Source organism: Eurosta solidaginis, chromosome 3 (assembly GCF_040869045.1).
Source record: "Eurosta solidaginis isolate ZX-2024a chromosome 3, ASM4086904v1, whole genome shotgun sequence".
Classification (NCBI taxonomy): domain Eukaryota; kingdom Metazoa; phylum Arthropoda; class Insecta; order Diptera; family Tephritidae; genus Eurosta; species Eurosta solidaginis.
The window spans coordinates 122,336,571-122,350,120 of NC_090321.1; the positions used below are offsets into that span (position 1 = coordinate 122,336,571).

General features: G+C 33.1%; 2 protein-coding genes across 3 annotated transcripts in view; one reads left to right on the top strand and one right to left on the bottom strand.

The window, feature by feature from the left end:
* Chi (LIM domain-binding protein 2 Chi) overlaps nucleotides 1–13,550 on the bottom strand; it is a 70,570-nt gene that overhangs the window by 34,662 nt on the left and 22,358 nt on the right. The window lies entirely within an intron of this gene.
* Nucleotides 9,668–12,059, top strand: LOC137246625 (uncharacterized). Its single transcript, XM_067777674.1, has 3 exons — nucleotides 9,668–11,728; nucleotides 11,830–11,863; nucleotides 11,973–12,059. Exon 1 carries the CDS (start codon nucleotides 9,678–9,680, stop codon nucleotides 11,622–11,624), a length of 1,947 nt encoding a protein of 648 aa, XP_067633775.1. The 5' UTR covers nucleotides 9,668–9,677; the 3' UTR covers nucleotides 11,625–11,728; nucleotides 11,830–11,863; nucleotides 11,973–12,059.

Here is a 13,550-nt window from a genome sequence, read left to right on the forward strand (position 1 = left end):
TACACCCTGTATCTGTAGCTGATTATTTAACCACTGCCGCTAGATGGGTCTCGTAAGCATTATCTAAGCGAGGATAGACTTTTTTTCACTCGTAAACAAAACGTATACATACGAGTGTAAAAAAAACACGGCTTATATTTACTTATATTCGTATAACTAAGAACGCGGAGGTCGAGCTAGTCAGATAAAACTTTTTTATAAAAGAAGGTATGGTGTTTATTCAATTCAAAATTTACTTAAAAAAATTCACTTTTTTATTAAGAAAGAAATATAACACAAAGTAAATGTAAAGATAGAAATATATATTTTCAAAACATACAGTTATTCAATTAAAAAACATATAGTTAGTCAATTAATTAAAAAAATTATGAAAATTAATAAAACTAAGTAGAACGTATAAAAATAAATGTATATTAAATTGGGAATATTTATTAATAATTAATCAATTATTATTTATTAATATTTAAATTGTCAATATTAATATGTATGTTCAAAGGAACTTAATAATAATAACAAAAAAGTCACTTTAACATTGCAGCATATTGTTTTTATTATGGGCCCAAAAAGTAGCATGGACTTTTCCTTTTGCATTCACTGTTGATTTTAGTGAGTGACAAGCGAAAACAAAGGATCGTGATCACACATCGTTAGTGTCGGTGTGAAAATACGAATTCAAATTGCACAATGTGCAACTTTTGGCCGGCTTTGTTTTAAAGGTTGTCAAACGTTCTTTCTCGTTTTATATCCTTCACTTCTAGAGTTAAATATGATAAAAACCGCGTACGAGTTTGTTAAACCCATTTATTTTGGTTACTCGACGACTCCGTCCTCGCTAGCTTACATATTGCGTTTTTTTTTTTAATTTGCTTACCGGGCTAAAGGTTAGCATGCATAAAATATGTAAATCATCATAGAGTTAGATAGTATAAACACCATGTACGAATTTTTTTAACCCATTCGTTTTGTTCAACAAATTTGAGTAGATCACTCAGAACTTGTTTGCTTCAGAGCAACAATTTTTGTTAAAGCTATTAAAACTATTTAAAAGTTTTCAAACGTTGTTTCTCGCTTTATATCCTTTAATTCTACAGATAAATTCGATAAATACCGAGTAAGATTTTTTTTAACGCATTTGTTTTGGCTACTCGACGTCTCTGGTCTCTTAGCTTACATATTGCGTTTTTTTTTAATTTGCTTACCGGTCTAAAGGTTAGCCTGCTTAAAATACGTAATTCGTTTTGTTCAACGGCTCCGTCCTCGTATAGCCTACATATTGCGTTTTTCTAAATAGCTCACCGGCCTAAAGGTTAAGCATGGTTAAAATACGTAAGTCGTTTTGTTCAACAAATTTGAGTAAATCACTCAGCAGTTGTTTGCTTCAGAGCGACAATTCTCGTTTTATGTCCTTTAATTCTAGAGTTAAATTTGATAAATACCGAGTACGAATTTTTTTAACCCAATCGTTTTGGTTACTCGACCGCTCCGTCCTCGTGTAGCCTACATATTGCGTTTTTCTAAATAAACTTACCGGCCTAAAGGTTAAGCATGTTTAAAATACGTAAGTCGTTTTGCTCAACTAATTTGAGTAGATCACTCAACAGTTTTTTGCTTCAGAGCGGCAATTTTTGAGATAGATATTAAAACTTTTTAAAGGTTGTCAACCGTTGTTTCTCGTTTTACATCCTTTAATTCTAGAGTTAAATATGATAAAAACTGCATACGAATTATTGTAACACATTCGTTTTGATTACTCGACGGCTCCGTCCTCCTATAGCCTACTTATTGCGTTTTTCTAAATAAGCTCACCGGCCTAAAGGTTAAGCATGTTTAAAATGCGTAAGTCGTTTTGCTCAACTACTTTGAGTAGATCACTCAAAAGTTGTTTGCTTCAGAGCGGCAATTTTTGAGATAGATATTAAAACAGAGCCGGCCACACAAATACTAAAACAATTGCATAAGCGCGTGTAAAAATTGAGTGACAACTCCCCACAGTGTGGTAAACAAAAATGTGGACTTTGAAGTTCGAAATTAAAAAGGACTCTGGTTATTTGATTTCAAGCTAATCCTAATAATATTTACTTATATTCATATAACTAAGAACGCGGAGGTCGAGCTAGCCAGATAAAACTTTTTTATAAAAGAAGGTATGGTGTCTCTTCCATCCAAAATTTACTTAAAAAAATCACTTTTTCGTTAAGAAAGAACTATAAAACAGAGTAAATGTAAAGATAGAAATATATATTTTCAAAACATAAAGTTATTCAATAAAAAAAATTTATAAAACTAAGTAGAACCTATAAAAAGTTACTTATATTAAATTGTCAATATTTATTAATAATTAATTAATTATTATAAATTATTAATATTCAAATTGTCAGTATTAATATGTATGTTCAAAGGAACTTAATAATACTAACTAAAACGTATTAAAAGTCACTTCAACCTTGCAGCATATTGTTTTTATTATGTGCCCAAAAAGTAGCATGGACTTTTCCTTTTGCATTCACTGTTGATTTTAGTGAGTGACAAGCGAAGCAAACGATCGTTGTCGCACATCGTTAGTGTCTGTGTGAAAATACGAACTCAAATTGCACAATGTGCAACTTTTGGCCGGCTCTGTATTAAAACTTTTTTAAGTGTGTGTAAAAATTGAGTGACAATTCCCCACAGTGTGCTAAAAGAAAATATGGACTATGAAGTTTGAAATTAAAAAGGACTCTGGTTATTTGATTTCAAGCTAATCCTGGCTATAGCTGTATTTTTTTTCACGTCTATATACGTTTACGCTTAAACTTTATATGGACTTCTAAGCGACAAATTTTAAATACACCTCTGAAATTGCTACGCATAAAATTAGTACTACTAAATTTCAATACGCATTATACTCAGATGTAACTGAAATATGTGTCCATGTCTATGCACAAATTCCATGTATTCTATGTGCGTCCACAATCTATCACAACTGATTCAGCTATATGTTATACACAGAAATACAACAGAGGGTTGTGTCTCCGCGTTTCGGTACACCCTGTATCTGTAGCTGATTGTTTAACCACTGCCGCTAGATGGGTCTCCTAAGCATTATCTAAGCGAGGATAGACGTTTTTTCCACTCGTAAACAAAACGTATACGAGTGTAAAAAAACACGGCTTATATTTATTTATATTCGTATATTCGGAGGTCGAGCTAGTCAGATAAAACTTTTTTATAAAAGAAGGTATGGTGTATATTCAAAGCAAAATTTACTTAAAAAAATTCACTTTTTCATTAAGCAAGAACTATAACACAAAGTAAATGTAAAGATAGAAATATATATTTTCAAAACATATAGTTATTCAATAAAAAAAAAAATTTATGAAAATTAATAAAACTAAGTAGAACGTATACAAATATATTTATATTAAATTGGGAATATTTATTAATAATTAATTAATTATTAATATTTAAATTGTCAATATTAATATGTATGTTCAAAGGAACTTAATAATACTAACAAAAAAAAGTCACTTTAACATTGCCGCATATTGTTTTTATTATGTGCCCAAAAAGTAGCATGGACTTTTCCTTTTGCATTCACTGTTGATTTTAGTGAGTGACAAGCGAAAGCAAACGATCGTGATCACACATCGTTAGTGTCGGTGTGAAAATACGAACTCAAATTGCACAATGTGCAAATACTGGCCGGCTTTGTTTTAAAGGTTGTCAAACGTTCTTTCTCGTTTTATATCCTTCAATTCTAGAGTTAAATATGATAAAAACCGCGTACGAGTTTGTTAAACCCATTTGTTTTGGTTACTCGACGGCTCCGTGCTCGTTAGCTTACATATTGCGTTTTTTTTAATTTGCTTACCGGGCTAAAAGTTAGCATGCATAAAATACGTAAATCATTTCGTTCAACATATTTAAGTAGATCACTCAGCAGTTATTTGCTTCAGAGCAACAATTTTTGAGATAGGTATTAAAAGTTTTTAAAGGTTGTCAAACGTTGTTTCTTGTTTTATATCCTACATATTCTACAGCTAAATATTATAAAAACCGCGTACGAATTTTTTAACCCATTCGTTTTGGTTACTTGACCACTCTGTCCTCGTGTAGCCTACATATTGGGTTTTTCTAAATAAACTTACCGGCCTAAAGATTAAGAATGGATAAAATACGTAAGCCGTTTTGTTCAACAAATTTGAGTAGATCACTCAGAAGTTGTTTGCTTCAGAGCGGCAATTTTTGAGATAGATATTAAAACTTTTTAAAGGTTGTCAACCGTTGTTTCTCGTTTTATATCCTTTAATTCTAGAGCTAAATATGATAAAAACCGCGTACAAATTATTGTAACATATTCGTTTTGATTACTCGACGGCTCCGCCCTCGTATAGCCTACATATTGCATTTTTCTAAATAAGCTTATCGGCCTAAAGGTTAAGCATGGTTAAAATACGTAAGTCGTTTTGTTCAACAAACATGAGTAGATCACTCAGCAGTTGTTTGCTTCAGAGCGACGCTTTTTGAGATAGTTATTAAAACTTTTAAAGGGTGTCAAACGTTGTTTCTCGTTTTATATCCTTTAATTCTACAGCTAAATATGATAAAAACTGTGTAAGAATTTTTTAAACCGATTCGTTTTGCTTACTCGACCGCTCCGTCCACGTGTAGCCTACATATTGCGTTTTTCTAAATAAACTTACCGGCCTAAAGGTTAAGCATGGTTGAAATACGTAAGTCGTTTTGTTCAACAAATTTTAATAGATCACTCAGCAGTTGTTTGTTTCAGAGCGACAATTTTTGATATATAATTTTCTTTAATCGGGTTTCCAGTCAAAATAATCAGAAAAACGCCTTTATTATTTTATTGCCGACGTTTCGACCGTTTATTGTGGTCTTCTTCAGGGCCTAGTTACAAATTTAAAGAAATTAAAATAACTCAATTTAGTTTCGCAGTTCTATAGAATTAAATTTACATATATATATATGGACATTCGATTGACAAAACAATTCTTACTTAAAAATCTCTGCGTTCTTCTTCGTCAGGTTTTCTTTATATATACAGTGAGTGTCACCTTATTTGATGCAGCCACAAAAATTACATTTAAACGCCCATAACTTTTGAACCAATAAAGATATTTGGAAAAATCAATAGTCTTAATAAAAGTAGCATTGTTTTCTACTTAAAAAACATGTCATGTAAAAAAAATTTTTCACTTAATCCTTGCAAACCAATAAAAAATGAAAAACCAGTATATTTCATATGAGCAGCTTATTTGATGCACTCAGCTTTTAATGGTAGTGATCACGTTGCCTTGGCTTTTTGGTAAAAAAAAATGACGCTATCCACAAAATAATTGTTTTTTCATAGAATTAGTACATTTTTTAGCGTGAATGAGTAATTTGATTACTAAGAACAAAAAAATGGGACGACGCACCAGTGTAGAACAAAGAGAATTGGTAATTCACCACTTTAAGAATGGGAAAAGTCAGCGTTCAATAGCTGAAATGGTTAATATTCCATCGTCTACAGTTCAGCACATAATCGAACGGTTTTTAAAAGAAAATCGTGTAAAAAACAAGGGCAGAGAAGCGCCAAATAAAATATTTACACAAACTGACGAACGATACATCGTTAGAAAAATTAGTGAAAATCCCAAATTGTCGGCACAAAAATTGGCTGATCAAGTGAAGGATTCCACATTTTGGAACACTGTGATATTTTCTGACGAGTCCAAGTTTAATATATTTGGATCGGATGGAAGGTCGATGGTTTGGCGTAAACCCAACAAACAACTCGATAATAAGAATTTACGTGCGTCTGTGAAACACGGCGGTGGGAGTGTTATGGTTTGGGCATGTATGGCTGCTTCGGGCGTTGGAAACCTTGTTTTTATAGATGGAATCATGGATAAGAATATGTATCTTAACATTCTAAAGGAAAACTTGCTTCAAAGTGCTGAAAAACTAGGTCTACGGAGCAACTTTAGATTTTATCAAGACAATGACCCGAAACATAAATCAGGAATTGTCCAGCAGTGGTTGATATGGAATTGTCCCCACGTAATGGAACCACCAGCGCAGTCTCCTGACTTAAATGTCATTGAGAATTTATGGTCCCTACTAGAAAAAAACATACGAAAACACCATATTTCTAGCAAAGAAACCCTCAAAGCAGCACTTCTCGAAGAATGGTCAAAAATTTCACCGGATTTAACTGAAAAACTTGTCGGCTCAATGGAGGATCGTATAAAATCAGTTATCTCACAAAACGGTTACCAGACAAAGTACTGAGTTTACTTATAAATTCAAGAATTCGTTTTTGTTTTATTCTTTTATTGCTGCATCATTTAAGCTGCTCATGTGAAATATACTGCTTTTTTCATTACTTTTTTGATTGTAAGGACTAAATAAAAAATGTCTAGTATTTGTAATGATTTTTAAATAAAAAACAATGCTAATATTACTGTGTCTTTTATTTTTTTTGAATATCTTTTTTTGATCAAAAGATATGGGCGTTTAAATGTAATTTTTGTGGCTGCATGAAATAAGGTGACACTCACTGTATGTGTTTCGAAATAAAACATAGTCACTTTAATACTCAATTAAAGGGAAATTATTTTACAATTTAAAAATTACTATTTTCAATACACAAACCACAATTTATACTTCAAACTCTAATTTGTATGTAAGTACATATGTATACATATTTGACGTTTGTTGATCACCGGCGAATTCATGCATGATGGGTTATTGCAGTTTCATTTTAGTATACACGCATAGATGTCGCTAATATTTCTTGCTTCTATACTTCTTTTGTTTACACATTGTTTGTCTGCTTTTATGTGTATTTCTTCCAGAAGCATTCTCTTTTGCCAGTTTGTTTCTCTTGCTATTACTTTGGCATTATCAAAATCAAATTTGTGCCCAAAAGTAATGGCATGGTGAGCAAGAGCGCTTTTTTCTGTTCGTTTGTTTTCAACATCTTTGCTGTGTTGTCCCAATCGTTTGTATAGTTGTTGTGATGTGGTGCCTATATAGCTTTTCTTACGTTGGCAGTCAACGCAGTCAATTTTGTATACAATGTTCTTTTGTTTTTTTGTTGGAATGTTGTCTTTTATTGTTTTGTATAGCTTCCCTACGTTGTTTCTGTTCTTGAAGGCAAACCGTATGTTGTTTGTGTACGCTTTGAGTTTTTTAGTTATCTTCTGGGTTATGTTTTGGTAATATGATATTGAAAAAGTTTTTATGTCTGTTTGTTGTTGTTGGTTGTTGGTACTGATTTGGGTATTTGACGTATTAGTGTTGTTGTTTTGTGCTTGATACTTGTTGAGTAGCCTGTATATCAATTTCTTTGGGTAATCATTACCTTTTAGAATATCTACAATTATCTTTTTGTTTTTGCAATGATATTTTGGATCGCTGATGCTATATATTCTGTTTATTAACCCTTTGGCGGTGCTAATTTTTTGTGACAGTGGGTGGATAGACATATAATTTAATATGCGACCCGAAGATACTGGTTTTCGATACCAGTCCGTGTTAAAACTTCCGTCTTCAGTATTCCTATAAATGGTCATATCCAGGAACGGTAGTATGTTATCATGTTCCTGTTCATATGTGAACTCGATTCCCTTCTCTGTATCGTTAAAAATTCCAAATACCGACGGGAAAATGCCTTCTGGTATTACCAAGTATAAGTCGTCTACGTATTTTTTTATAATGGTTATGTTAAAGCCTAGTTGTTCATTTACTTTTTTAATGGCTCGCTGCAACACGTTATCCATTAGAATTTCTACCAATATACAGCTTATGGGTGAGCCCATTGGACAACCATGCTTTTGGGAATAAAATTTCCCGTCGAATTGGAAGTAGGCGTTCTTTGTACAGATGGATATCATTTCTATAAACTCGCTTTGTGACATATTGGTACATGTTTGTATGTCATTCCAACGTTCGATAAGTGCTTTTAGAATGGAGTCTACCGACGCATTGGTGAACAAGCTTTTTACATCAAACGACACCTGTATTTGGCCTCGTTGGTGTGTTTGTGCTGTGATGAAGGTTTTAAAATCATATGAGTTGCGTAGGTGGTACTGAGACTTTGGTATATTTTCCAGAATTGTTGCTGCATATTTTGATAATGCCGTTGTTGGTCCATCGCAGTCAGCGGAGATTGGCCTGAGTGGCATTGGGGTTGTATTTTTGTGATGCTTTGGTAAAAAATACATTCTAGGCGGTGTTGCATTGTATGTTATAAGTTTTCTTTTGGTTAGTACGTCTATCTTTCCTTTCACGAACAGCGTATTTACAAAATTGTTGTTTTTCTTTTGAATTTTGTTTGTTGGATCGGGTATTACTTGATATGTATTAGCATCGTTGAGCATTTCATTAGCAACGTTTAAAAGTTCATTTTTGTTCATAAAAACTGCTTTGTTTCCTTTGTCTGACCTAGTACAAATTATTTCGGGATTATTTTTGAAAAAATTTATGCAGCTTTTTTGCTTTTGTATTAGAAATTTTTCCAGACTAGATGCTTTTGACGTTGTTTTTGAATACGATATTGTTTGTGCTACTGTCTGTCTGATTTCATTTCTGTCTTGTGGTTCTATGCAGTTCTGTATGATATACTCTACTTCGGCTACGATTTCTTTGGATGGTAATTCTTTTGGCGTTGTTGGTAAGCCAAGCTTAGGTCCTAAGCCCATTAGAAGTACTACGTCGTTGGGTATGTTTACGTCTGTTGCGTTGTAGGTAAAGTTTGTTGTGTCGGATGTGATATGGGTTTGTATTTGGGTTGATTCTAAACGGGCGTATTTTGCGTTTAAGTTCTGGATGGTAGTTGCGTGTCTGTTGTCGTAGCTTGTTTCTTGAGTTTGGAGGAACTCGTTGGTGTTCGCCACACCGCTGGATTGGATGGTTGATTTCAGCTTACTTATTTCTTCTTCGAGTTGGTTGATTTTCCAGAAAGAGATTTTGATTTCAACGTTTAGTATTTTTCTTCGGAAGTCTGAGATCAAATTACCAATTTCTCTGTTGTATGGTGTGTTTTCCTCCAAACTTTGGAAAAGGCAATTGACATTGTTTAGAATGTGTTTTGGTATTATGTTATTTTTCCGACATTTCAATAGAAAGAATTTCCGTGCTCTTAATTTTGCTAGTTTAACGTTGTTAGTAGCGAACGCTTTGAAAGTTGTTTTAATTTCTTCGCCATACTTTATACCTATGTTGTCAAAAAATGCATTTCGCTGTGTTACCCGCGCAATATTCATGTTGATACTACCGACTGTTTTGTTTTTATGTATAATTTTCTTTAATCGGGTTTCCAGTCAAAATAATCAGAAAAACGCCTTTATTATTTTATTGCCGACGTTTCGACCGTTTATTGTGGTCTTCTTCAGGGCCTAGTTACAAATTTAAAGAAATTAAAATAACTCAATTTAGTTTAGTTATGGCTCGAAGAAGAAATAAGTAAGCTGAAATCAACCATCCAATCCAGCGGTGTGGCGAACACCAACGAGTTCCTCCAAACTCAAGAAACAAGCTACGACAACAGACACGCAACTACCATCCAGAACTTAAACGCAAAATACGCCCGTTTAGAATCAACCCAAATACAAACCCATATCACATACGACACAACAAACTTTACCTACAACGCAACAGACGTAAACATACCCAACGACGTAGTACTTCTAATGGGCTTAGGACCTAAGTTTGGCTTACCAACAACGCCAAAAGAATTACCATCCAAAGAAATCGTAGCCGAAGTAGAGTATATCATACAGAACTGCATAGAACCACAAGACAGAAATGAAATCAGACAGACAGTAGCACAAACAATATCGTATTCAAAAACAACGTCAAAAGCATCTAGTCTGGAAAAATTTCTAATACAAAAGCAAAAAAGCTGCATACATTTTTTCAAAAATAATCCCGAAATAATTTGTACTAGGTCAGACAAAGGAAACAAAGCAGTTTTTATGAACAAAAATGAACTTTTAAACGTTGCTAATGAAATGCTCAACGATGCTAATACATATCAAGTAATACCCGATCCAACAAACAAAATTCAAAAGAAAAACAACAATTTTGTAAATACGCTGTTCGTGAAAGGAAAGATAGACGTACTAACCAAAAGAAAACTTATAACATACAATGCAACACCGCCTAGAATGTATTTTTTACCAAAGCATCACAAAAATACAACCCCAATGCCACTCAGGCCAATCTCCGCTGACTGCGATGGACCAACAACGGCATTATCAAAATATGCAGCAACAATTCTGGAAAATATACCAAAGTCTCAGTACCACCTACGCAACTCATATGATTTTAAAACCTTCATCACAGCACAAACACACCAACGAGGCCAAATACAGGTGTCGTTTGATGTAAAAAGCTTGTTCACCAATGCGTCGGTAGACTCCATTCTAAAAGCACTTATCGAACGTTGGAATGACATACAAACATGTACCAATATGTCACAAAGCGAGTTTATAGAAATGATATCCATCTGTACAAAGAACGCCTACTTCCAATTCGACGGGAAATTTTATTCCCAAAAGCATGGTTGTCCAATGGGCTCACCCATAAGCTGTATATTGGTAGAAATTCTAATGGATAACGTGTTGCAGCGAGCCATTAAAAAAGTAAATGAACAACTAGGCTTTAACATAACCATTATAAAAAAATACGTAGACGACTTATACTTGGTAATACCAGAAGGCATTTTCCCGTCGGTATTTGGAATTTTTAACGATACAGAGAAGGGAATCGAGTTCACATATGAACAGGAACATGATAACATACTACCGTTCCTGGATATGACCATTTATAGGAATACTGAAGACGGAAGTTTTAACACGGACTGGTATCGAAAACCAGTATCTTCGGGTCGCATATTAAATTATATGTCTATCCACCCACTGTCACAAAAAATTAGCACCGCCAAAGGGTTAATAAACAGAATATATAGCATCAGCGATCCAAAATATCATTGCAAAAACAAAAAGATAATTGTAGATATTCTAAAAGGTAATGATTACCCAAAGAAATTGATATACAGGCTACTCAACAAGTATCAAGCACAAAACAACAACACTAATACGTCAAATACCCAAATCAGTACCAACAACCAACAACAACAAACAGACATAAAAACTTTTTCAATATCATATTACCAAAACATAACCCAGAAGATAACTAAAAAACTCAAAGCGTACACAAACAACATACGGTTTGCCTTCAAGAACAGAAACAACGTAGGGAAGCTATACAAAACAATAAAAGACAACATTCCAACAAAAAAACAAAAGAACATTGTATACAAAATTGACTGCGTTGACTGCCAACGTAAGAAAAGCTATATAGGCACCACATCACAACAACTATACAAACGATTGGGACAACACAGCAAAGATGTTGAAAACAAACGAACAGAAAAAAGCGCTCTTGCTCACCATGCCATTACTTTTGGGCACAAATTTGATTTTGATAATGCCAAAGTAATAGCAAGAGAAACAAACTGGCAAAAGAGAATGCTTCTGGAAGAAATACACATAAAAGCAGACAAACAATGTGTAAACAAAAGAAGTATAGAAGCAAGAAATATTAGCGACATCTATGCGTGTATACTAAAATGAAACTGCAATAACCCATCATGCATGAATTCGCCGGTGATCAACAAACGTCAAATATGTATACATATGTACTTACATACAAATTAGAGTTTGAAGTATAAATTGTGGTTTGTGTATTGAAAATAGTAATTTTTAAATTGTAAAATAATTTCCCTTTAATTGAGTATTAAAGTGACTATGTTTTATTTCGAAACACATATATATAAAGAAAACCTGACGAAGAAGAACGCAGAGATTTTTAAGTAAGAATTGTTTTGTCAATCGAATGTCCATATATATATATGTAAATTTAATTCTATAGAACTGCGAAACTAAATTGAGTTATTTTAATTTCTTTAAATTTGTAACTAGGCCCTGAAGAAGACCACAATAAACGGTCGAAACGTCGGCAATAAAATAATAAAGGCGTTTTTCTGATTATTTTGACTGGAAACCCGATTAAAGAAAATTATACATAAAAACAAAACAGTCGGTAGTATCAACATGAATTTTTGATATAGTAATCAAAACTTTTTAAAAGTTGTCAAACGTTGTTTCTATATCAACATTCAGGTTGATATTTTAGAAATCTCTTATTTTGATTTTAAGTATAAAATTTATTTATATTTGTTTTTGAGTTTAAATATTTTCATACTAATTAGAATTTTCTTTTTTGAAGTTATTCAAAAATTATAAGTTAACACGAAAACTCAATTAAAAATTATTTTAAAAATTAAAGTAAAGAGTGCAAAGTAGTTTACACCATATTTACTCCCCCTCCAAGAAAATTTAAAACAAACAAATTATTAATTAATATTAAATGTAACCTTTCTTTTGTTTTTTGTTGTTTAATGTATTTGTATTTGTATTTAAATTAGTGTTAATAAGTATGTTTGCTGGTTTAAGTAAATCAATTGAAATATTTTTAATAGTATTTTTGTATTGAATTGTAAATGTTTTATGTTTCTTAGAAATAACTTTAAAAGGTCCTTCATAAGGTGATTCTAAATTAGATTTAGGAAGAATTTTAACAAAAACATATTCACAATTTTCTAATTTTTTTGGAACGAAAAAGTTTTCTTTGTTATGATGAAAAACTTTAGGACGAACGAGCGAAAAATATATGGTGAAGCCGTTGATCTGAGAAAGACTAACACTTGAGAAACTGTCAATAAGGTAAATCTCAGAAGTGGTGTTTACATTGTTCGGAACCAATGAGTAGTTATTATCGACGTAAGACCATTCAATATTAGGTAAATTAAAGTCACCCAATATGAAAAAGTTACCACTATCACAAGAACGAACTAAATCAGTAATATTATCTACATGAGACTTATAAAGTGAGTCTAGACTAGACGGTGGAATGTATGACACACAGATAAAAATGTCAGAGATGCCGCGAACTGAGACACACAGTTGGTCCAAAAGCGAGTCTTGATCCTTCAGCTCCACAAGCGACGAGTTAAAGTGCCGGCGTAAGGCAATTAAAACTCCACCGCCTCTAGAGAGTCCAGTTTTGGAAAAATCGCGATCCTTGCGATAGACAGTGTACAGGTTAGAGTCAAAAAACTCAGCATCAAGGAACTCAGGATTTAGCCAGGTTTCAATAAGAACGAACACGTCATAGTCCACAAGCGAACTTATATTGTACATTACGTTAGACTTAGTTCGCATTCCGGAGACATTTTGAAAGTAGACACTCAATTGCTTTTGGGTGCCATTTATGGAAATATTATCAACTCCCTGACCTTTTGAACAGGACGGTAGACAGCTATCAAGGTATGTGCTGCTCTCACAGCACAGGTCTCTTAGTTTTTTGACGTATTGACATGCTTTTTAGAGTATACATGAACCACAGAATGAGTCGGCCAAAAGGAAGTATCCAGTACTTTATCAAAATATTTATAAGGAACCGATATTTTGAAGGAAGATATGTCTCTCGCATATTTG